Below are 26,928 nucleotides of genomic sequence, written 5' to 3' on the forward strand. Positions count from 1 at the left end.
ACCAGGGTTCTGAATTAAAACGGACTAAAACACTGCATATGAGAAGAGTGACTCTGACAAAAGGCAGGCGAAAGAGCAGTCATTTTTAACCTGTATTGTGAATTTGAATTCGGACCAAATTGTGGCGTTCATATATGAATTAATCTGTCTTATTTCTATACTAAATACTATGTCGCAATTCACTATTCACTAGTAACTACATGGTAATAACACTGTTCCTACAATGTAATAAGGGTTGTTAGTCAGAACAGGACTATTCCGCATAACAAACATTTATTCTCCATCAACTTAAACTGCTCCTGTGTGCATAATAGTCTTATTTGTATTACTTGACTCTATGACCTTTTATTTACTCGCTATAGCAACTCAAACAAATTCAAATCTGCACTGCGGTCTTAAGCAAGATTGGTGGCCCAGGGTGCAATGAGAGCACACACACACACACCTTCTGCACTGTTTACCTCTGTGTTGCAACAAGCATGCATAATACACACCTGCTTCCACAGAGGACATTAAGTAATCACTTAACACTTAACTCTCTCTCTTCCTCTCTCTCTCTCTCTCTCTCTCTCTCTCTCTCCATATGCACATTTTTGGACTTTTCCCCCTATTTCTTTCCTTCTCTTCAGCTTTTGTGCCTGCCTCTCACTCTTTTCTTGATCCTCCTCCCCCTTTTCTCATTCTCTCTGCCTCTCTTTCTCTCTCACTGCCTATTCTTCTCTATAGCACAGTGCAGTAATGATGTCATGGACAGCCATTTACTACACACACACACACACACACACACACACACACTCAGAATGACTCATAGCTAAGCACACAATCTTATTATCACCTCATTATACTGTAGCTGTTCCATTATAGTGTTGAAGAACAACAAACAACAGCAGATTGACGTCTTACATAACCGCTCACAGAGCTATCACCAGCCCAGGGATAGAGTTCTGCACTGCACTCTACTGCACATATATGACTTATATCTCACACACTAGCACCACCTTCACCTCTAAATATTGCTGTATTAAAGTTAAGACACACACACACACACACACTATTTTGCAGTCTCAGAAACAAAAGAGGCTTCACCCCTGAAGAGAAAAAGAATACAGCTGACGTGATGCCATTTAATAAAAAAATATCTACGTGACCGTGTTTTCTTTAAACACGTATACGCCTAAATGATATTTAAACGGTCTCCTAATAGAGAGCTAGCATTAATGAGCTGACATTTTCAAAGAATGATACAAATATGAGCTGAGGAAATACCAGCATCATTAAACATTAGTAGACAACAAAAGGACAGAAGTGCCTATAGTTGTACGCTTAATAAATAATTCCCAGAGTCGATGAATATGCTAATTAAAGAACTCCCCATATCCTACACATTCCTGGCACACTCTTTTCCCGCAGGTCCATATTGAAGCAAAACAATCTCTTATTTTTCACCTTTACGCCATGCAGTCACAGCACTTAAGGATATTACAGTGTTTGAGGATACCAATAGTTTTCTAAAGGCTCAATCTGTGCTCTTCGGGGCAAAACCAAGCCAGACCATCATTCACAGCAGCTTTGTTTTTTACTACCGCTTTCCAATTCACCTATCTGCACATAGGAAAGCCGGAACGGATAAAGAGAAAAATGTGACAAAGGGGAACGGAAACATAATGTCTGGAATGAATGCCATAGCAAGCGTGTGTTCCACTTCCCCCCATGACAGGCTAAAGAGCCAATGATAATGTCATTTTACTGCACCTTTACAGAATATTAAACAGAACAGTAGCTGTTCGGGGACTCCTGTTCTCCGTTGACCTCTTTTTAATAATATGTTTCAATTTTGTGTATACTGTGTTTGAACAATGTCCTGGCTGATATGAATCCACCTCATGTTTTTTTTTATTATTGTCTGGATCTGTAATCTCTAGCACATAGCTTCCAGAATTCTGAAATGAAATCATGTGTGACGTGTACTGGCGAAATTCGGGTCGGAGGATCCCGTTACAGTACTTAAATTCTTTATCAAAGTCATCATTACTTAGACATAAATACATTAACATCTAGTGTAATGCTTAATCCTTTTTTTTTACCAGTACACTGGCTTCCCATTTCACCAAATTGACTTATCAGGCATTTTCAATCAGTATAAACAAATGAATTACTTTATCATCTGATATAAAGTCTAATATAAAATTAGCCAGGATGCTGCTGGCTTTCAGCGTGAGACTTTTCTTTATTTCCGTTCAGATAACCTTACGCAGAACTTTCAGTGATTGAAAATAACACTTTCAGATTCTACTTGGGGGCATATCGAAGAGTCTGATATATTGAATATATGGGCTTGGTATCACTAACCATTTTTTGAAACATTTCAATCAATATATTGCCCTAAGTGAGCTAGATAAAAACAGAAATACGCGTGGATATCTACTTGTTAAAGCCCTGAATGTCTATTTTTATATGAGCCATTAACCACCACTGTGGAGTAAATTAAAGATGCCTTATCTTTAAAGAGAATATGACTGTGAGTTAACACTAAATAGAATGACATTATTTTATTCTGTTCTTGCCCTCAGTCTTGTTTTTCATGATGCTGTCTAGTACTATTAAGTAAGATTCAGAATATCAAGTACTGTTAATCACAGTCCAGGATGTTCAGGAGTGTTAAATACAGTCTGGAATATCTTGTAATATTAAGTACAGTCAGTACCATCAGTAATGTTCCGGTAAATACAGTACTTAAGTACTTATGAAGTGCACTGAAGGGTGCCCTGTACACTCTAGTATAATCCAGTACATCTACAATCACTACATACACTTCTCCAGTACTGTTCCAGTATATGTAGTACAGTCCTGAACACTCAAGTTTCTGATTATGATACAAGCAGTGTTGCAGTGATATTCATACTATATCAATATTTGCACTCGAGCAGGAGCAGAACATATCTGACGTAATTTCTCACTCCCTCTGGCACCACTAGAAAATGCTCTACAGACATTAACAACATGTCAGGAGTAATTTACTTCGCTTCTTCAGACAAACAGATGTAAAAAAAAAAAAAAAGCTTGTCGCGAAATATACTAAACATTCAAATATACACCATGTCAAAGAGCACTGTGATTTCATTCAAGTACAAACAAGACACTAAAGTCAGCAACAAACATGAGAGGGGCCATTTCATATAAACCTGAGAGATTTGAGAGTGCCAACAATGATGATGAAATTTATTCAATTATAAATCTCACTGGATGATCAGTCATTATATATATACTTTTTTTTTCTAGTTGTTGATAATTTCACTGACTGTATAAACATTCAGAGCCAGGATACAACATGCCTGTGCTATGATATCTTACTGAAACAGCTCTGCCTCAGCTGGGTCTGAGGGATGTAAAGGAGTGCTTGACAGACGTCACTGTGGTTTGCTTCACTGCAGACATTTGGAGTTTGGATGTGTGTCTGATGACACTATTAAGTCTGACTGCTACGTGGGTGGATATACGTTTTACTCTGAAAAGCATAGTAATGCAAGCGAAACCGTTTCATGGATCACATACTGCTGAAGCTATTGCAGCAGCTTTTAAAGGACAGCTTAAAGAATGGAGCAATCGGAAGAAGCATGTCCGTACAGTTTAACGAGTCAAGGGCAAGAATTTAGTGAAGACCATGAAGGATTTAGGACTACCTGGATTAGTGGGTGTCACCCACTCACTAAACCTTGTTGTGCATGAAGGTCTATTGTCATAACACACCTTGGTAATGCTCTGCCTGGTGGGTGGAAAATTGTGGGTCATTTGAGACACTCTCCGCTAGCTTACTTACAACTGTAGGAAAGCTGGCATGAGCAAAAACGGCCAGTGTGTGTGCGCTTATGCAGTGCATCATGAACTGCCAGCCACATTAACTGCAAATCAATAGGGCCTGCTCAGTGCTCTAGAGCTGTTTGACGAGGTAACCCATAAGATTAACTCTCGGTCTGCCTCCTACTTGTTAAAGACAATGATGCTGACCTAGAGATTATGATAATGTAAAGAAGCTAGGCTAGATGAGAGTGAAAAAAAATAAGATTTTGAGTCTTAGAGGCAGATCATTTGTGACTCTAATGGACCTGAGATATAAAGACTGATCAATATTTATTAACCAACTTGCTTAGATTGTTATTCACTGTGGTAATTAAGGTGTCTATCTATCTATCTATCTATCTATCTATCTATCTATCTATCTATCTATCTATCTATCTATCTATCTATCTATCTATCTATCTATCTATCTATCTATCTATCTATCTTTTTTAAAGCCTACTGACATTTTTAGTTCTTTTCAACCATTTGTTTTCATTTGTTTCAGGTACTTCACAAGCTCAGACCTTGCAGCACAAGTTTTTTCTTAACAAAACTAGTTAAAAAATCCATTCAATCTGTCTGTATTATTTGAGTAAATCCTGGAACAGCATTAACCACACTCCAGGCATACAAGGATTAGTGTTGCAGTTCAGATACAGACACACTACATCTTTCCTAGCCAACATTTTGTTGATTGAGCAATCTTATGAGATACTGGAGAAACAGCCAAACCCAATTTAATCTAGCGGACTGATTCATCACTGCCATATGAACTAATGGTGCTGTATTTTCTTAAGGAAACCCATAAATGAATGCTTAAATGAGTCAAACTGCATAAATTTCGGAAAACACTTTATAGAAAAATACTGCAGAATTGTCATTTTACCTCAGAGTTATGCTTCACTTGCTGGTGTTTGTAGGTCCCTTGTCTGTTCATTTTCTGTTCTTATCTTCTTCTTCTTTTTTTTTTTTTTAAATTATTTTAGAAACCATTAAAAAGTGAAGTTAATCAGCCAGTAATACCATTTATGCATTAGTTATGTAATGCAAAACTTTTAAAAAGCTGAGTCATTAGAAAGTTTGCAGTAGTATATGTATGCCTTATTGGCAGGATTGCCAAGCCTCTGGTGTTCCATCTGATTATTATTAACAGTAACATCCAATACATTTACAATAAAAACTGAAATAATACCATCGTAAAATGATAGTTACGGATGTAACTTAATTGCCAGCAATTTATTGAAAAAATGTACAGGATTGTTTTTACAGTGTATTGTCAGGCTGATTAATTCTAGTGTAACGGATATCTACAGTACATGGGGAAGGATACTAGAAAAATTTAGAGAAAAGAAGAGAAGAGAAAGTAAGGAGAGAAAGCAGTGATATGGATTTTTTCAGCTTCTGGCCGGCATTCTGAAGTTATTCAATTGTAATCTGCTTACATAATCTGATAACACAGCAAAATGTTAAAAGTGAATTGCTTGAGAGCGACAGGTTGAGTGTAACTGAGAGAATGTCTAAGTGTTTTGCTATTAGATGCTCTTTCCCTTGTCAGTTCACTTGTCACTGTTATCGGGTATGAATATCTGGCTTTTAAATTGTTGTTACACGCCGTATTTAATTCAACAGTAGCACGTGTACACACATAACACACACAGTTAACTGCTGTCATCTCTTAATGGCTAAGCAGTGACGTTGACTCAGTCAGTAAGCTCGTATGTGTGTTACCCTCCTAGCACTCTTATATGAGCGAATTAAAAGCAGTTCATTCTTCGTCGATTAGTAGACAAAACTTGGTTTCAACTGCTAAAAGTGTTAAGATTGTGTGTAGCTCCCATTGAACACTGCTTCGTGTGCAAACACATGGGATAGAAACATGTGGTGTATCGGGCCACACCATAAACACGGAACCACAGCAGTGACCACTAAATGCCAGAGACAAGCCTGATTTTTAGTGTGAATGCACAGTTCCTGGACCGTTACAAGCCGCACATCGATTTGAGCACTACAGTACACTACCGATCATTACGGTTGCCATTTTACCCCCATCAGATCCTGTAAACAGCTTTTTACTGCTGCTGGTGTTTGTATGCATGACTGAATCTCTCCATAATAGCAGGAAAGCTAAAGAGCAAATGTGACAATGCTGAGCTCATGTGTAGTATTGATGTGTGTGTGTCCTGAGAGTTACACTAAAGCGAGAGGAATATTAACTCTTCAAAAATGAAATATGCTGCATTGTTGAATAATTCACAAGAAGGGAAGAGAGGAGAAAGGACAATGAGACACAGGCAGAGTGAAATCACTTTTTCCCACATTGAAATGGACATGGCAGTAATGGTGCTGTCTAAAGAGGCAGAATAAAGACACAATAAAGTCCATACTGTCATTCATATATTCACAATTTATGGACCTACAGATCTTTCTTCTTCTGCCTTCTTCTTTCTTCTATATCTTTCCTTTTTCCTACTACCCTTATTTCTTCTTGCACCACCATCTGTCGCACTACATTAAATTCAGTGTAGCTTTATCAGCAGCATCAAGCACACTGTTGCCACACTGCTACGAACAACAATATACAATATATTAATGTACACACATAATACGGAGTCATATACTTTAGCATTAATGCATTTATGATACATTGTGATTCACCCCCCAGCATTTCCTGTATCATTATCATTATAATCCATCCTGATAAAAAATGAAACAATAAAAAAAAACTAGGCTTAGTGTATTTCCATTATGGATTTCAGAACAAATATTTTTTTGGACTATTTATGTGTTAAAAAAAATACATTTGATATATAAATATATAAATTAAAATTTATATATTTAAGATCTACTTTCAGTCATCTGTCAGTGAATGCATTTTAATATTAATATTTTTTAAAAATATAATTTTCAGTGACAGTAGTGACTGGTGACCTCTTTCAGTTAAGAAATAGTAAGAAAAAAAATATATATATAGTTATATTTTATAAATATAAATAAATAAATAAATAAATTATTATTATTATTATTATTATTAATATATGTTTAAAAAAACATATAAATATATATCTTTAACTATATTTAGACTACTCAGTATTCTACTACTCAGATCTTCTATCACTATTAACCATATTAACTCTTTTGTACAAAAGGTCAGATTTTCCATGAGTCTTAGTTCTTCCATAGAAACAAATGTTCAGATGCTACACTTTTTGATCTAACATCAGGATCATCAGGTCCGTGGAAGCCCAACTGCACACTGTCATTAAAGCAGAAATGGGACATTACTGATAGTTATTACTGATATTTGTAATCAAAACCTGTGTTGAATTGAAAAGGAATAGATAGACTTACAATAGAGTTTTGGCCCCCACTGTATATACACTAAAGGACATAAAGTATAAAAACACCTAGACAGAATGGAAGGTGAACCGTGAACATTATTACGGCAAAATATGGCTTTGTTGCCACTGCACTACTGCACTGCTCCACATTATTACCACACATTATTGCACAAATACAATAACTCATAACTCAAAATTCATTACCTGAGAGCAGGCCCAGAGTTATTCCTCAGTTATTACCAAACCACCTATTCTTACACATTTAGATAAGAGAGAAACAATAAAATCCCCACCAACACATGCACACACAACACATACTGTACACGTGCTGCACATAAAAAGCTACTAAAGTCATGACATGTATGTGTAATGTCCAGAATGACAAGCATGTGGCACTGGGATTTACAGGCCCTTACTGGTGGATGACTGATGAACAGTTTTGTGATTGAGTGTAATGATCAGAGCCTACAGGGACTGTGGGATCTCAGTGGGGAGCCCTAAACATGGCTGCTTTTATATTTGTTTATATAATTGAACGTTATTTATGACACTAATGTCATATTTACGACATGTTCTAATGAAAATTAGTTGAAAAAAATAATTAATTAATTAAAAATAAGCACCAATCACTGTGAATAGGTGATACCATGCACACTTCAGATGGAAGTTCAGGACAGGAAGGAAGCATGACACAAACTTACACATATCCCTGGAAATCTGTAGTGAGGTTTATGGGATCCTATAATAATGTGTTTGTCTTAGTATAAGAAATATTGTGAAGTTTAACCATTAACATCACTAACCCTTAAACCCTTTAAAGTGAACTTCACCCTGAACCACATTAAATATCTTCACTTTTTTTAAGACGTTTGGAGAAATTTGTTGGTTGGCGCTGTATTTCAAGTGAAGTCAAGAAGCTTTATCGTCATTTTCAACCACATATAGCTGACACAGTACACAGTGACCCTGGAAATGTTTAACTTCCCGTTAGCGGTTATAAGTTATGATGATGATACGGGCAGCTAGCGCAGTTACAATGGTGTTTAATAGGAGACTAAAAAAATTTAGTCATGTAGATTTGTACAGTAAAAGAAATTTGTGAAGAAGATGAAGCCTGGGCTTTAAGATCAGCAGGTATCATGGCATCATGGGTTATTATAGGAAACATTAACCAAAATGAACCAAAGTGAAATGTGACAAAAATTGCCATTGACGTTTAAGCTAAAAATAAACAACTCTGGACACTTTTGAAAATCACGTGTTAATTATAAAGATTAATAAGCCATTGGAAGTGGATTTTTTTTTTCTGTACTCTAAACGCCCTAACTCGATTTGGATAAAATTGTCCGTGAAACGTGTAAACATCTTCTCACCTTTGTGTAATTTGTCACAACTAATAACCGGTGTATCAACACCCTTGTGTTTTTTTTTCCAGTGGCTTGGCAAAGGATGCCATGTGTTACTGTAATTCTAAGCTGTACTTTTATCCTAGTCACCTGAATTCACCTGGTGTGTTGTATATCCAGCGTGTCCTGGCTTTGGCCCTAGCATGTGTGTTTGCTTTATGATTAAGGATGTGCCTGCTTGTATTTTAACCCCTGTTGCCTGTACCAACACAGAACCCTGGATTAGGTACACCGTACAGCCTCTGGCTCCCAAACGCTACAACCAAGCACCTGGTTAATCCTTTCCCCAGATGTGCATACACTAGCTTTTCCTTTTTTTACCCGCAATTGTCAACAATACATGCAATATGACTTTCATAAGAAGCATTAACCGTTATTCAGTTTGGCTGATGCTTTAATCCCAAGTGACTTCCTGTACTTTGGATGTTTCTAGAATATATAATAACCTTGAGTTCAGTGGTAAGAAAAACGCTCTCTATTTTTACAAGCCGTTAAAAAAAAAAAAAAACACCTTCTACAACACACAAGATCTATATGCGCATATTATTCGCGTAATACCCTACAGTGATGGCTGCAATCATACGGTGCAAGTTAATTGAAGTTTGATGCATGTGACAATGCTTGCTAGCAAATTCAGCTCTAACTCAACACGATAACTGGAACAAGTTTCAATAAATATGTCATTCCTGTACAACAGCGAATAAACCCTGTTTGTTCTCGGAGACAAAAATTCTCATTCGCTTGTACTGTACTTGTCCATTCCATGCTACAGAACCTGCATCTATTGAACTTCAACACTGAGCAACAATGCTATTACTTAGCCAGTTTACCAGTTAATTGCACCTATGCTTTATTATCTCTTATTCGTCTTCTTCCTCATATTGTGCACCATAGAAAAGCAGTTAAAGGACAACAATCACAGTTCAGAAAGAGTCATGTAATGAATATGAATGAACGTTTGGTGTCCTTATGTGAATATTAATGTCTTAGGAGTGGTCACCATAAAAACACAGAGTGGCACTCTACAACAGATTATTAAAAATACATGCTTTTCAGAGTAACTTGTGATTATCGGCTTTGGAAGTCCTGGTCACAACACAAGCATATGAACTGATGACCTCCCAGTGCTCTGATATGCTGTTTGGCTAGTTCAGTTACAACCTTCTATGATTACTGATACTATCTATCACAAAAGGTCCACTTTTGTAAGGGTATTCTCTTATGCTATACTGGTGTGGATGTGCCAGTGTCATGAAACATTTCTCCTGTCTGTCTTTTGACTCCACCCTGATCATGCCCTGGTCCTGCTATGTTTATATAATAAGCTTGACAGGTAAACTATAAGCATGCAACAGGAGCAAGTGTATAGCCTGGAAAGATGATATGGTTTGCTACAAACCTCTCTCTCTCTCTCACACACACACACACAAACTGGGCAAACACTCCAATACACAACTATATTCTATATTTAGGAGATCTGGTGTTTGTGGTATATTCAATTTGAGTAGGAATGATTTTCTGCAAATAAATGTAAGCACGCACACACACACACACAAGATATTAAAAAAAAACTAATTAAAGACACATTTGACCAAGATTTAGTGTGAAGCCTTCAAACATTCAGGATCAGATGGCATAAGATCAACTGGCTTACCCTCTCACGCCACTGGATCTGATGAAGCTCAGATCTGAACCGTCAAAGATTCCCTTGGTGCTCGGCAGTTACCATGGCAACAGGGGACATATACTTATGTTTTGATTCCTGTTTTGCTCCTGTCTTCACCCTTCCATCCTGACATTTGTTGCCTGATTGTGTCCACCTGGTTTATGTTAGCTCTTGATAAGTTTGACTATGTATCTATCCCCTGCTGTTTCTTTGACTCATTGCGAAAGGCTTCGAGCTTCAATCCGAGCTGTGTTGTCTAGTTTAGCTTCCCTGTGTGCTGTGTGTAGTGCATGCTGGGTTTGACCTTTTCATGTTTGTCATGTGTAGGATTATGTATTACCTTTGTTAGCTATCCCTGTCTGTTTTTGTTCCATGCTTTATGATTGCTGGATTTGCTGCAGAGTATATACATACTTGTTATATGTTGGATATTTGTTTTTGGATTCTTTCTTCTACATCCTGGAGAGCAGACTCAGATTTAGAGTGCAGCTTGGATGAAGGTTCTTTTGGCAATACAGAGAAACATCAAACACTCTTGACATGGCATGGAGCTCCATTAACGGCTCATTCTGGCTTACAAAGCTGACCTTGAGATACACACACACACTCACTTTCTCTCTCTCTCTCCCTCTCTCACACACACAAGGTAAAACACCCTGATGAAATAACATACCCATGTTTGACATGGTTCTATATGTTCTTGTTTTTCATTTTCATATGTGTGTGTGTAAGAGAGAGAGAGAGAGAGAGAGAGAGAGAGATTATGACTGTTTCAGGTTGCACTGTAATCAAGTCTGACACCACTGCACGGTCTAGAGCAATGACATGACATGTTTAAACAGCTGTATAAAGCCACACATACACATTTCATCGAGAGTGGCCTTGTTGTCATGCACACACTTGTCCCTGTTTCTTTTCCCTCTTTTCTCATTTGCTTTCAAATTGAGGGATTTAATAGCATCCAAGCAGAAAGCCTGTGTGTGTGTGTGTGTGTGTGTGTGTGTGTGTGTGAAATGGGATCTGCATTTCAGAGGCAATTCACAATGACAAATGACAAAAGTTTTAAACAAAGCAGCTTCCCTTTCACTGAAGAAAGAACCCATTAGTGTCTGTGTGAGTCTAGGCATGCAGCTGGGACCTAAACATGCACACACACACACACACACACACGCACAAAACCTCCGGGCTAGATGTACATACATTATCAGTCGCATCGTAAAATGCAACTTGATGCAACCGCAAAATATGCTCGCATTCCATCTGAAATTAAAATTCAGTTCACTAAGACTGTAGCCCATAATGCTATGCTCTCTGCATTGCTATGAAGTCACTAAGAGGGACTAAGCCCTATGACTAGGGTTGCCAGATCTGTGACGAAAACATCTGTATCAACAAGCACTGTTAAAACACAGTTTATCTTCAAGTCATTTCACCAAGCTAATATTATTATTAAGCAATTACATAGTAACTGTCAATAAGACTGAATAGTCCACACTGAATATTTTAATGGTTGCCAAATTTTGAGAATTCACCACACACACTGCCTATAAAGCCCCAAATTTACACCTGCTTTGGGAGGCAGACAGATCACACACAAAGCTAATTGCCTGAAGTTTAGCACATTGAATGGAATATGTAATCAGCTGCACTTCTCATTTCTCTACTTTCACTTTTTACTCGATCCTCCCTCAGATACATATGTATTAGCGGCGAGATGCACTCCTCATGTTTTTGTGTAAACAACGCAAACACAAAAATTGTGTTGAAGTATTTACTCCATTTTGTGCATAATTAGGGCAGAATGTTTCCTAAGTGTTGTCTAATAGCAGTTCATATCAACAAAGCTGGTAGATGACCTGATTTCTACTAATTGTATAAGGACAAAGGAGTGATAGAGGGACATCTTTTTTATACCTCAGTGACACTGAATGGGGCAATAACTTCTGAACATGTCAGCTGCAGTGAAGGTGTGTCCTATGTGCGTGTCAGTCTCAGTGAAGTGGGTGTGTCCTATCTGCCTGTCAGTCACAATGTAGTGGGCATGTCCTATGTGCCTGTCAGTCTCGGTGTAGAGAGTGTGTCCGATGTTCATTTCAGTCTCAGTGTAGTGGGCGTGTCCGATGTTCATTTCAGTCTCAGTGTAGTGGGCGTGTCCGATGTTCATGTCAGTCTCAGTGTAGTGAGTGTGCCCAATGTTCATTTCAGTCTTAGTGTAGTGGGCGTGTCCGATGTTTGAGTCTCAGTGTAGTGGGCGTGTCCGATGTTCATTTCAGTCTCAGTGTAGTGGGCGTGTCCGATGTTCATTTAAGTCTACGTGTAGTGGGCGTGTCCAATGTTTATTTCAGTCTCAGTGTAGAAAGTGTTTCTGATGTTCATGTCAGTCTCAGTGTAGTGGGCGTGGCCAATGTTCATTTCAGTCTCAGTGTACAAAGTGTGTCCGATGTTCATGTCAGTCTCAGTGTAGTGGGCGTGTCCAATGTTCATGTCAGTCTCAGTGTAGTGGGCGTGTCTGATGTTCATTTCAGTCTCAGTGTAGAGAGTGTTTCTGATGTTCATGTCAGTCTCAGTGTAGTGGGCGTGTCCAATGTTCATGTCAGTCTCAGTGTAGTGGGCGTGTCTGATGTTCATTTCAGTCTCAGTGTACAAAGTGTGTCCGATGTTCATGTCAGTCTCAGTGTAGTGGGCGTGTCCAATGTTCATGTCAGTCTCAGTGTAGTGGGCGTGTCCGATGTTCATCTCAGTCTCAGTGTACAAAGTGTGTCCAATGTTCATGTCAGTCTCAGTGTAGTGGGTGTGTCCAATGTTCATGTCAGTCTCAGTGTAGTGGACGTGTCCGATGTTCATGTCAGTCTCAGTGTAGTGGGCCTGTCCTATGTTCCCATCAGTCTCAGTGTAGTGGGCGTGTCCAATGTTCATTTCAGTCTCAGTGTACAAAGTGTGTCCGATGTTCATGTCAGTCTCAGTGTAGTGGGCGTGTCTGATGTTCCTGTCAGTCTCAGTGTAGTGGGCGTGTCTGATGTTCCTGTCAGTCTCAGTGTAGTGGGCGTGTCCTATGTTCCTGTCAGTCTCAGTGCAGTGAGCATATCCTATGTTCCCGTCAGTCTCAGTGTAGTGGGTGTGTCCTATGTTCCCGTCAGTCTCAGTGTAGTGGGCGTGTCCGATGTTCCTGTCAGTCTCAGTGTAGTGGGCATGTCCGATGTTCATGTCAGTCTCAGTGTAGTGGGCATGTCCGATGTTCCTGTCAGTCTCAGTGTAGTGGGCATGTCCGATGTTCCTGTCAGTCTCAGTGTAGTGGTTGTGTCCTATGTTCCCGTCAGTCTCAGTGTAGTGGGCATGTCCGATGTTCCTGTCAGTCTCAGTGTAGTGGGTGTGTCCCATGTTCCCGTCAGTCTCAGTGTAGTGGGTGTGTCCTATGTTCCCGTCAGTCTCAGTGTAGTGGGCATGTCCGATGTTCCTGTCAGTCTCAGTGTAGTGGTTGTGTCCTATGTTCCTGTCAGTCTCAGTGTAGTGGGTGTGTCCGATGTTCCTGTCAGTCTCAGTGTAGTGGGTGTGTCCTATGTTCCTGTCAGTCTCAGTGTAGTGGGCATGTCCGATGTTCCTGTCAGTCTCAGTGTAGTGGTTGTGTCCTATGTTCCCGTCAGTCTCAGTGTAGTGGGCATGTCCGATGTTCCTGTCAGTCTCAGTGTAGTGGGCATGTCCAATGTTCATTTCAGTCTCAGTGTAGTGGGCATGTCCGATGTTCCTGTCAGTCTCAGTGTAGTGGGCATGTCCAATGTTCATTTCAGTCTCAGTGTAGTGGGCATGTCCAATGTTCATTTCAGTCTCAGTGTAGTGGGCATGTCCGATGTTCATTTCAGTCTCAGTGTAGTGGGCATGTCCGATGTTCCTGTCAGTCTCAGTGTAGTGGGCGTGTCCTATGTTCCCCTCAGTCTCAGTGTAGTGGGCATGTCCGATGTTCCTGTCAGTCTCAATGAAGGCATGTCTTATTTGCCTGTCAGTGCCAGTGAAGAACATGTATACTCTTTGCCTGTCAGTCACAGTAAAGTTGGTGTGGTACTGGTGTCTGACGATCACAGAGAAGCAAGTGTAAAGTGTGTCTCTCATGCACCAAGATTTGCATTTAATTACTTAAATCATACTTTTATATTTTTTCTTCCCACAGCTTTGTCAATCCCGCAGAGTACAAAAACAAAGGCAAATCTATTCAGACCACCATATAAAGGTCAGCACTGCTTTCTCCTAGAGAAACTGCAGCATCAGATACTTCAGACTGACTCTGACAGGAAGGTGTTACATAAGCTCTCTTAAGGTGTCTTCTTACCCATCAGATTTCTGCTGTGGTATGAAATTCAAAAGTCTGAACACACCATCAAGAGCTGTATTTCTCCAACAAGACAACAGGTTATACATGCAGTGTATTCTTAATAACTGAAAGCAGCAGAAATTGCAACACATAAGCAAGTATACTAATGAGTCAGTGGCTGTGGCTTCTATGCAAAGATTTACAGTAACGCCCCCCCCCATATCAAATCCCTAATCAACTATTTATATTTTCAATTAAGCTTGCCACTGGGCCCGAAGCCGCATTTAGTTTTAGCATTAGAATACAACCAGAAGCTCACAGGTCTTAACAAAATGAAGCAACTGGCATAGAAATTGTGTGAATTCTGTCAAACGAGACTGATTTTATCTAGCATGGGAGAAATTTCGTGAAATGGCTAACCTCAGCCAGAGCTTCACACATTAACAGTGTGGTGTTTCTTTACAGTGGGTGTATGTCAGGATCTTAGGTGTAAAGAGAAGAACCAAAATATAATGAGCTCTGTGTGTGTGTGTGAAGTTTAATCCTGAGTTTGAGTCAATATACTGTATCTATGGTTTCTCAGTTCTTCAATTTGTTGATAGTTTTATTGGCTTTCCTGTATGCAGTACAATAATCCCATCATAATTCTCTCCTTCTCACTCTTTCGTCTCATTCTCTTCCTCTCTATAAAATGTCTTTGTCCTCTGTCTTGCCTTCCCTTCTTTACCTCACGCTGTTAAATTTTTCTCTCATTCTTTTCATTCCCTATTTTTTTTTAATTTATTTCGATTTGCTGTGTTGTTGCATGGCATTATCAATGAGAAATACCTGAGCCTGTTAATAAAGTGGTAATAACAGTACACAAAGCCAAGAACAGAGGTAATAAAATGTATATAACACTAAATATTATTTAATAACACAGTAATCAAGCATATGGTTATAAAGAAGCAAATCTATCTATCTATCTATCTATCTATCTATCTATCTATCTATCTATCTATCTATCTATCTATCTATCTATCTATCTATCTATCTATCTATCTATCTATCTATCTATCTATAATTATATCCCCTTAATGCCTTTATTATGGCTTTATTATGGCATGATGTTTGTACAATGTTCATTTGTGTGTTTTTACACTTTGAGATAATCAGCTAATCATCTACCTGCACTGAAATCTGTTAAGCTCACACTCCTTAAATTAGATTTGTTCCTTCTTCTGAAAGCTTGTGAAATGCAAATGTGCTTCCAAATGCAAAAATGTGATCTGCTTATTTGATTGCAGAGGCTAACAAACACACACACACACACACACACAGACACAGAATTCAAACAAATCCAGATACGGCTAACATGGTAAGTGCAGCCTTCATGCTGATAAGAAGTGTGTGTGTGTATCTGTGTGTGTGTGTGTTATAGAGAAAGAGAGCTGTAAGAGTTTTTGTGCACTGCATTTAATTAAGACAATCCATTGCCATCCCTGTAAATTGCACTGTGATACACTGAGACACTTCAGATCAGCCCTGTCTCAAACCCCTCATACCTCACCATGTGCCCATTGGACTTTATTAGATCCTGCGGAAACCAAATAATGTCATGCACACACACACACACACACACACATTAAGGGGTTAGGAGTACTCTAATGTGTTTATCCTGACATAGTTATCTTCTTTATCCATTTAGGTCTGCTGTCAGGAATTAATCTTTGCTAAGACCATAATGGGACTGATGGAATCAGAAACCCAAGGGAGATGCCTTACACACACACACACATATATATATATATATATATATATATGTATTTATATATATATGTGTGTGTGTGTGTGCATGATATTATTTGGTTTCTGCAGGATACACACACACCCAACCACCCCATATGTGTGTGTGTGTATATATATATATATATATATATATATATATATATATATATACACCACCACTCCACATACATCATGCATCACATGGATGAAGAAGGGCAAGAATGTCAGCTCACAATGCTCTGAGGTGTGTGTGTGTGTCCCTAGAGTCTAAGGGTTGTAAGGTGGTCAGGTTCGACTCAGATGTTCATCATCCATTCCTCATACATCAATTTACAATCACAGTGTATGCTTTTCAGCTTTGCAGTTATATATATGGACTTATTTTTGTATGTTATGAGATTTCCTGATTGTAGTTATTACAGTACTGACTTCACACGTTTCATTGGGGGTAACTGTTTCATTTGTAAAAAATCTTTTATCTAAAGCATCTGAAAATGTATTATATAAAGGAAGCAATTCTACTTCTTCTTCTTCTTCTTCTTCTTCTTCTTGGGTTATTAATATTGTTACTGTACTAGTTCTTAGTGTGCCCCATCATTATCAGTGTAATACTGGTGTTATTACTGATGTCAATACTGTTATATTTGTTATTGTTATATGGTTTTAAGAGAGAGAGAGAGAGGGAGAGAGAGAGAGAGAGAGAGAGAGATATCAGAGAAAAAGACAGAGACGGAGAAAGATGTGTGACTTTGTGTGTGTGTATGTGTGTATGAGAGAGAGAGAGAGAGAGAGAGATGAGAGAGAAAGACAGACAGAGAGAGGTGTGTGTCTGTGTGTGTGTGAGAGAGAGAGAGAGAGAGAGATGAGAGAGAAAGACAGACAGACAGAGGTGTGTGTCTGTGTGTGTGTGTGAGAGAGAGAGAGAGAGAGAGAGATGAGAGAGAAAGACAGACAGACAGAGGTGTGTGTCTGTGTGTGTATGTGAGAGAGAGAGAGAGAGTGAGTGGAAGGAAATTAAAGGGAAAGAGAAAAGTCAGAGCTACACAGTATACAGTATCACCATACACACAGAATCTGAGTTTGTAACTGCAGGCTTTTTGGTGAATTATTAATATGTGACCATGTAAAGCTCTATAAAAAGCAGCTGTGGTGACGTGTGCATGCTCATTCAGACATGTTGTTCTACGTTCACAGGTCAGGGACATGATAACGTAACACAAGCTGTCATCATCTTTATTATAGCTACTACTGTCAGCCATCACTGACCTGCCACTAAACCATCACTTTATGACTTTACCACCTAACCTGCTGTATGAAGGAGCTGAAATGTGTCTTTAACATTCTCTTTCCCAGAAACTGACAAAAAAACAAACAAACAAAAAAGTCAGCATCTCAAATAACTATCTTCTACTTCACTTAATAATGTCACAGATTTCATTAGCGGAATTAAGCATGGTGCTAATTTGAGACGAAACCCTTTGCAATTCAGCAGCCTTAGATCACCATATAATGAGACATAATGCACTGGGCGGAACATTTAAATGAGAGTTTACTGATAATTACTGAAAATACTTCGGAAAAAAAGTGTGCCAAATGTTTTTTTTTAAAGGTTAGCATACTAAATTGCTAATGGGTTCTAATGATGTTGCTTTCAATACTTTCATTATCAGTAATTTAAGTGCTGTTTTGCAAGAGGCTTTTCCCCCCAAAGCTAGCAGATGTAGCGGGAAAGATAAAACTTCAGAGATGTACCCACAATGCACCAGGCTTATCAGCACCATATTTAAGCAAATAAAACTAGTTTGTGTGTTTTTTTACATTGATTGTTTTATTTATTTATTAGCTACTAATATTTTTTTCTGTTATTTTGTTTGCACAAGGCTAATTTGTACCAACTAACTTACCAAATCTACCCAAAATAATAAACATGCACTAAAGTAAAGACAAATGCTAGTTTTTCTAGGCAATCACACACACACACACACAAAAAGGCTAGGGCAACGATACTGCTGAGGGCCGAATACGAAACAAGATTATAAGTTGTAAGTGATCAGATAAAGCAGTGAACTGCAGGGTTTTTACCCATAATGCACCAGACGTACTGACAAAATGAGCACTCAATCTCAAGCTATACTGGTAGATTTAAGCCTACTTTATTTGTTAGCTACATTAGCCTGGAAGCTAAACTACAGAAGGAGCAAACACCAAGGGATCAGAGATGGATTGGCTTCATTTCACTTCAGGGAAACAGTTAAGGAGCGTACAAACATTTCCATACTGGCTTTACCTTTCATCTGCCTCACTAAACATCTGTATCAATCCAGACCAAACTATTTGTATAAAATCTGTCACCCTAAACACTGTCTATTTAATGTCTGTTTAGTGGTATCAAGTAACAACTATAACAGAGGGAATGCTAGTTGTAGAGGTGATTAGCCTTATCACCTCTTAGCAAGTCTTACGCTACTTCTAGCCTGGCAAAAAGTCCTCCAAATCTTTACTGAGCTGAAAAAAGTGCATCATGATCCATTCTGTTTCGAAATATTTGTGAAGTCACCATGTTGCTTAACTTTTAGCATGACGCTAAAACATAATTAGGCTTGGATTCCTCCGTTTACAGCATTATTAAAATGATTATATAACTCTTTAGATAAGAAAGGTTGTGCAGATTGACCTCGTTGCGTCGAGGTGTGTGTATGAAAGTGTTTATTCCGATTGCAGTCAGATGCTAATCAGTCCGAAGATTTTCAGGTTATTAGCCTGGCTGTAGGCATGTAAGCAGGAATTTTCTTTTGCACCCCTCTCTCTGTCTTACACACTCATGTTCACATTGATTGCTGAACACATTTCCATACTAAACAGTGTGTGTCTGCGTGTGTAGTAAATGGGTTTCTGCAGCGTTGCTGAGAGAGCGCACACTGCTCAAACACAAGGGCTGTTATTTGAGTTTGTTTTGCCAACAGCAGGAGATTGTCATTCTTCAGCACACTAACACACACTAATGCTCTCTCCATGGAGACACACACAACAAGACGAATCTGTTTGTGCACAGGAGAGGGTCTGGGTTGCCATGCTTGTGTGTCTGTGTTTTTGTGCGGTAGTGCGTGGGGTAGTTTGAGATACTCACTGTCTCCCCGTATATGTGCAGCGAGTCCGAGCAGCAGCAGCAGGCCGGCCGCGCTGTGGAACCGAGACGACCGTGTGTGATGTGGCACCATGACCTGAGCTCACACTCCCCACACCTCGACTCCTAGCAGCTCACCGCAGCATCGACACACACCTGCAAATGAGAGGCACAAACTTACATCAGAGACACACTTTAAACATCTGTGTTACAATTTCCTCTTCATTATAGCTGCACATTTCTGGCATTTGGCAGACACCCTTATCCAGAACGACTTACAATTTTATTTCATTTTTTACAACTGAGCAATTAAGGGTTAAGGGCCTTGCTCAGGGGCCCAGCAGTGGCAGCTTGGTGGACCTGAGATTCAAACTCACAACCTTTCACTCAGTAGTCCAAAGCCATAACCATAGAGCTACCACATCCCAAACCAAACACTCCATACCTAACATGGACATGGCTAAGGACTACAATTAGCATGAACAGTTTTGCACTCAAGTCTTCAGGTCATCAGTGAACATTTGATAACTTCGACTAAATAGACTTCATGTTAAAAATAAATAAGAATTAATTTCTTGGTTACATAATTGCAATTTCTGAGCAAATAGTACAGAGTTACAGAGGGGAAAGTATTTATATCACACTCTCCATGTGTCACCGAGATGAAGACTTTGAGTCTTAAGGTTTCTTCCTGATTTAATCTCAGAGAGTTTTCCTTGCCAACGTTACTTCTGGCTTGCCATGATACATTTCAAATTTTTAATTTTACCTCCTGGATGTATATATTTCTGTAAAGCTGCTTTGTGATGATTTCCATTATTAAACGTACTATTCAAATAAAATTGAAATGTATAAACAAATTTTTTACAATTACTGTATATCTCTGACTGAGACTGGAGACTCCTTCCAAAAAAATAATGTTTTCTGACAGAAAAATTGACCATATCAACTACTACACCTAAAAACAGTTCATATTGACTTTCTGCCATACAAAGCCTTGTGCAAGCTAATGTGAATTTACTATAAAAATGATCATACTGATTAAGTAATCAACATTTCTAGCATTTCTCTAGCATTTGGCAGACTCCCTTATCCAGAACGACTTACATTTTATCTTATTTTATACATCTGAGCAATTGAGGGTTAAGGGCCTTGCTCAAGGGCCCAGCAGTGGCAGCTTGGTGGACCTGGATCAACACCTTCTAACCAATCATATGATTTATTTTGATTCTTTGTCAAGCATTTACCTTTAAATAATCAATTTCTACTACTTTAGGTTTTCCTTATACATCACCCTTTAAAAATATTAAGTAAGTACTACTAACTGAGTATACGGAATACTTTCATTTGCTAATTTCCTATTCTGTTTAACAGTATATGACATCATTGAAGCTCATGCATATGACTAATCTGGGACTAAATGATGTCACTGTGCTAATTAAATAAAGTGCTTTAATTTTAAGTGCAGCTTGGTCATGTAGATCTGGAATGGCTCTCGTGGGTGTTTCCAGCACAGCTGGCTTTGTCTTTAGGGACCTGCCTGTACTAATAGGTGTTTTCTGAAGGTTATGACCTCTGGGTGACCCCTCCTCTTTCTCCTCCTCCTCTCACTTTGTCTCAGTCGCTGTGAATGATTACAATGTCTCTCATGTGTATTAACCAAGAGAGGTAATCAAGATAAGTGCAAAATGCTAACCTTTTATTGAATTAGCCATTTAAGAGCAGACAGATGTCATTTCCCACAAAAAGTTAGACAAAAGAGGATGAAGATTAGCAGCAGCTAGTGGCATAGTGATTGACCTGTATAAATATTTACAATGTCTCTGCAATGATTCTGAGTAAATTGAAGTACTGCGAAAGTCTGATATCACACACGCAGCTCTTTACTGGAAAGAGAGTACGTCTCACTCCTTCTGTATTGCTGATACACACGTGAGATGGACTAATAATTCACGTCAAACATTTCAATTCAATTTTATTTGTATAGCACTTTTAACGATGAAAATGCTGGTCACAAAGCAGCTTTAAAGAAATATCTAAACACAGGATTTCAATTATCCAGCTCCATAACAAGCAAGGCGGAGGTGAGAGTGGCAATGAAACACTCCCAGAAAGAAACCTTGAAAGGAAGCTGACTGAAAAGGGAAGAAGGGTGTGATTATAAATGATTTCCCTTCTATGACTGTGTACTATATCCTCAAAAAGTGCACCTGGAAATTCATTCTAGTTTTCACATAAAGCCAATCTCTTGGAAGTTATCAACTGCTCACAGTCAAGTGCTGCAATATTCAGCATGCACAATATTATTATTGTCACCGTCCATGCAATCCAATTGAACACAAACCGTTTAAGCCTCTTTTCGACTGTGCAATTACAGCGGTCTGTTAAGATTATTATGAGATGATCCCAGTAAAATCTTAGCCGGATTCTGTCACAGACTGTGCAGTAACGTGTGCTGTCAATGTCAGATTATAGCAAAACAATTACAATCAAAGAAAATGCTTACGTCATCAATCGGCCAATCGGTGTTAGCGGCTAATATAGACTGAAACATTCTTCAAAGTGAGCTTGAGGTAATAAAGACTTTTTTTTTTTTCCGCATTAGCATGTTTCATTTACGATTTCAAACCACCATATGACTCCCTCCTATGGGTGGCTTTTAGATAAGTGACGTAGCTTTGGTCACACGCTGAGATTTTAATAAAAGGTTTCGGTCACAATATCACTAAAATGTGCAATCTCCATACACTACCTAAGAAGTCTTGTGATTTTAGCCTGCAGCAGCAAAATAATTCATAAGAAGAAAACCTGGCTTTAGTTTTCCTCAAATAAAGTCTGCAACATTTTGTAAGACATCCCTTTTCTTTTTTAGACAGATCAGAAGAAGCAATGTGTGTCTTCATGGATGACAATGCCATAATTAATATACACCGGAGGAGAGTTTTATAAATATCTGAAAGGCATTACAAAGAGTCACCAGAACGGAAACCAGGATCTACATACGCAAATATTTAACTACTTCATTTCCTGCTACTAAGTCAATTTTATATAACGGAATGGTTACAGCTAATATTGGCACATTTCCTCAGATCTTAGACATAAGAATAACATGACTGTAACACCCTCCTTTTCCCATAATGCTCTATGTTTAATCAGAATCTTGGCTATGCATGGTCTCCTGAGAGCTGACCATGTAAACATAGCACACATAAATAACACACCATGCTCTCTTACACCACAGTGAGTGAGGCTCTGGAGATCCCACAGCATCTGTCGAGAGCATAAAGGAGAAGAGGCAAGAGACTGAAAGTGTGTGAGAGCATGTACGACACGGCTGCAAATCTCCGCTAACGTCTCCACACAGATGGCAAGGAAGTCTCACGCTGGATCACCAAGAGGAAATGCTAGAATAATGACGAAGACCTCATTCCTGAATGTGTTACTCCTATCAAAGCATTGTTTCCCTCAAAAGTTCTGCTTTCCCTTACTGCGGAATAACAAAAATACGCTTTTTTTTTTATTACAATAGCATTATTATTATTATTATTACTATTATCATAACAGTGTTGCTTTGCAATTGAGCGGAATATATACAGAGAACCGAAAAAGTCTGGAGATGCTCAGACGTGTGAATGCTACCAAAGAGCCGCATTTGCTGGAGGAAAGAATTGCGTTTAGAGCTTTTTGGATTATAGAGATTATTTTATGAAGGAATATTAGTGTCAGACACCCAAAGTTTACTCTTGGTGTGAGTAAACAGAGTTGATAAAATTCTCTGATTGAAAGGCACACTCTAATAAATCGATGGATTTGGATTATGGAGTGACAACCGCTTTTTCAGAAAGCTCATTTAACCGAGTAATGTATAAATCATATAATCCCCAAAAGAGAAAAATCAATTTCTAAACATAGCCACTGCTTCTGCTGCGCTGTAGGCCAAAAATAAAAATAAAAAATACAAAAATCTACCACACAATTAAAGACATGCTTGTAAAAATGTTAATAAAGAGTGCACTTCTAACATCTGCTCGATTCTACCAGTTGTTGCTTAATATAGATATTTGATATTCGGCACTCAAAAAGCCAACTACTGTACGTTCAATATTCAATTAAGTAAATGAAATAAAACAGGAGCCGAAGGGCGGAGAGTGAAGAGCTTATTTAATCCTGTCAATATTATTCTTCTTCAGTTATCGCTCCAGCCACTTCATTTAAATCCCACAAAATAGAGGTTAATGCATCCATACCAGGAATTACCATCGTACTTGGCTGCAGGCAAATTGAACACGACATTTACTTCAAATGAAAGCCAAGGCTGAAAGAGTGAGAGAGGATAAAGCCACTATTCCAAAAATTTCTAGGAAAATGGTCTGTAACTCACAGCACTCAAGAGTATTCTCTGAGCGATTGGGTTAATAGGTGCACGCTTTTATGGACTTTATTTTTTTTAGCATTTACTCACTCGGCGAATAGGGTTTACCGAATTGAATGTAGATGTACAAACATTACGCAAACTAAAAATGCTTAAATGTGCTGAGGTTTTGAAAGAAACATGATGGCTTAATGAACTGCTCGGGTTAGCTGTCTATCTAAATTCGATGTTGTTGTTGTTGTTAATTTAATGCTCTCTTCTTTAAAAACAATGTGCCAAAGGTTGGAAGAGTAAGGTGACGGAGCACACATCTCCAACACTCACAAATCTCTTTAAGCAATGTTTATTATTTTACCACTCTGTCTACAAGATAAGCAGCGTCTCTGATTAAGACGCTGTCTTCTCCGATCGCCTCTGATAGGGAATAAATTCCCTTATCATGGACTTTAAAGGGACAGTACTATTAAATAATGGATGAATAAATGCATATGTGCTTAACTCTCGGAACAATGCTTCAGTTCTGTGATACAGTGTGTGAAATACTGGCATGAAATCTCCACTATTTACACTTAACTCAACTCTGAATGTGGTTATAAATGCTTTACAGTCCCTCCAGGATTTCAGGAATTTGCAAGCACAGAAGTTAACACAAAGTCAATCAAACTCTAGGATGTTCTAGTGTATTTATTTCCCCACAGATTTTGGCCTAGACATGTCATGTTATCTTTATTTGTCACATATATATTAGTGCACAGTGAAATTCTTTCTTCACATATCCCATCCTTGCGGGCTGGGGTCAGAGCACAGGGTCAGCCATGATGCAGCACCCCTGGAGCAGGGAATTTAGGGTCCTTGCTCAAGGGCCCAACAGTGGCAGCTTGGGTGTGATGGGGTTTGAACCCTGATCTTCCGGTCAACGACCCAGAGCCATAACCTCTTGAGCTACCACTGCCCTGTGACATCATGACGACACACATGCAGCCAAAGCCCTCTTCATTCACGTGCTTGAACATGAGCACAGCTATCATAGAAAGCAATTACATATGTGTCTCACTGATATCCTGAATCCTGTGCTTGCAATTTTGTCAATTCATGTAGTTTTTATCACAAAAATCGCAATAATAACAATAAAAAAGCCACAGAGAAATCCTGGATGGATTGATATTAATGTGACTGGAGGGAATATAAGGGTTTAATGAACAGCTTGGCTTAGCTTATGTAATTTTTTAGGGTTTGCACTACATACGACCTGTGGTGAGAACAAATTAATAACTAGAATGCACCACCTTTTTGCATTTTTCCCCAGAATGACATGATAACAATCTGACATTTTATTCTCTGTTGCGTCAACTTTTGAAAGACATTTTTTCTCGTCCTATTCAAGAACAGATGTTACATTTAGTCTGATGGCTGTTTTCCGCTTCAGCAAAATGAACTTCAATGTGAGTTGTTTGTTAATAAATGCTATTACACTTAATAAGAGTTATAAACAGATAAATGTATGAATTTCTGTCCCTGGTGTGAAAAAGTATTTAGTGCCTCTGTAATAGTAAGCAGTTTTTTTTTTTTTAAATCAAGGTAGGACACAAAGCTCTCCATCAATAAGCTCTGCCTGGTTTTACATCAACATGCAAAAGGTGCCGAGTTTTGGATTAAAGCCAAACAATAGCTTGTTTTTTTTTGTTTTTTTTTTAAACAGAGCGAATAAATTAAGATGAAATATTATTTTCTCATCAGCTCTGTGTCTCAGTGCAGCGTTTATAGCTCAGGGGTTGAGTGCAAGAGGACTGATATCTTCTCTTCACAGATGGGAAGAGAGGAAGTCGAGTGCTGAGCATCTCATCCATAAAGAGACACACTTTCCTCAGGGTGCGTTCCTTCTTCCTCTTAATCCCTCCTTCCATCCATCCGACTCGGAAAAAGGAGACGTAGAAGGAGTCAATTCAAGAGAGAAGTTAAGTAATGGTGCTGGGCACGCCTACAGGGATGTCCATAGGATGTCTGAATGCTATTTATTTTAAAATGTAGCACACACACACACACACACACACACATACACACACACACCTCCACGTTGGAGACTAATAGAGCTCATGAGTAGCAGCCAGGTGCATCACTTTCCTCCACTGTGCCCCTCCAGCTACACAATCCTGCTGGATTTGTGCCTCTCAAGTGTCATGCCATTGAGTGAAATATCCGCGCCTGTAGCGAGAACGCGTGTGTGCGCGTGTCAGGGCATGTTTTTATATTTCAGTGGAGACCAGAAGTCCCTATAAGGCTATTAAACATTATTATTTGACCATTTGGGGACATTTGTCTGGACAGAAAAATGACTTAATTGATAAACAGTAAGACAAAAGTACATTGTATATATATATATGTGTGTGTGTGTGTGTGTGTGTGTGTGTGTGTGTGTGTTGTGTGTGTGTGTGAGCCCTCGCGGTGCATTCAGCAGTAAGTTTTGCTAATCAATATCTTTTTTTAAATCTGCACATACTGTCTATTTTAGATATTAACATGGTAAGATTTAAGACACTCTCATCTTGTATGAAAAACCTACAGTATATTCCCATTCCAGTATATTATTCATACAGTTTCCTCTGTTTTTGGATTCATTTCCTTTAATGTCGCCAAATCAGATTTATATTTATACACTGGTGACGGACATTTGTCTAAAACGCTGTGCGTAATTACGCTGCAGTTTTTACTACCTCCACAACTGCTTTAGTACACGCCACTTACTGCTTGGATTCTTCATATATTTAACCAAACTGATTATTTTTTTGTCAAACAATTCATACACTTGACTCTTTCATGCTGAGAAAAAGCAGTGTGTAGTCATACAGATTTACAGAGGCATGAAACACACACTGTTCAACACACTCATAATGTACCAAAACACACTCCAGACCGAATCGACAAGACCTTTTATATAACCTCATCTGTTGTACAAGCCGGTTGTCTACAGCTCATAAACCCATCAGAACTGCACGGGTCGCATTAACACACACACACACACAAACACACACACCATCAACAGAACGGAGGAGAAGCAGACGAGCGTGACCTTGATCTGATCCTGAGTTACACATCCTCATCTTCACCGCACTGTACG

The 26,928-nt window shown here is 38.7% G+C and overlaps 1 protein-coding gene across 9 annotated transcripts in view; it reads right to left on the reverse strand.

The window, feature by feature from the left end:
* The window catches only part of ptprfa (protein tyrosine phosphatase receptor type Fa), a 211,210-nt gene that overhangs the window by 115,061 nt on the left and 69,221 nt on the right, over nt 1–26,928 (reverse strand). For all 9 annotated transcript variants that reach the window (XM_058403026.1, XM_058403025.1, XM_058403030.1 and 6 more), the window contains exon 2: nt 19,445–19,597. In XM_058403026.1, the coding sequence (XP_058259009.1) occupies nt 19,445–19,535 (91 nt within the window). In that variant the 5' untranslated portion in view covers nt 19,536–19,597. The remainder of the gene's footprint in view (nt 1–19,444; nt 19,598–26,928) is intronic.

Source organism: Hemibagrus wyckioides, linkage group LG11 (assembly GCF_019097595.1).
Source record: "Hemibagrus wyckioides isolate EC202008001 linkage group LG11, SWU_Hwy_1.0, whole genome shotgun sequence".
Lineage (NCBI taxonomy): Eukaryota > Metazoa > Chordata > Actinopteri > Siluriformes > Bagridae > Hemibagrus > Hemibagrus wyckioides.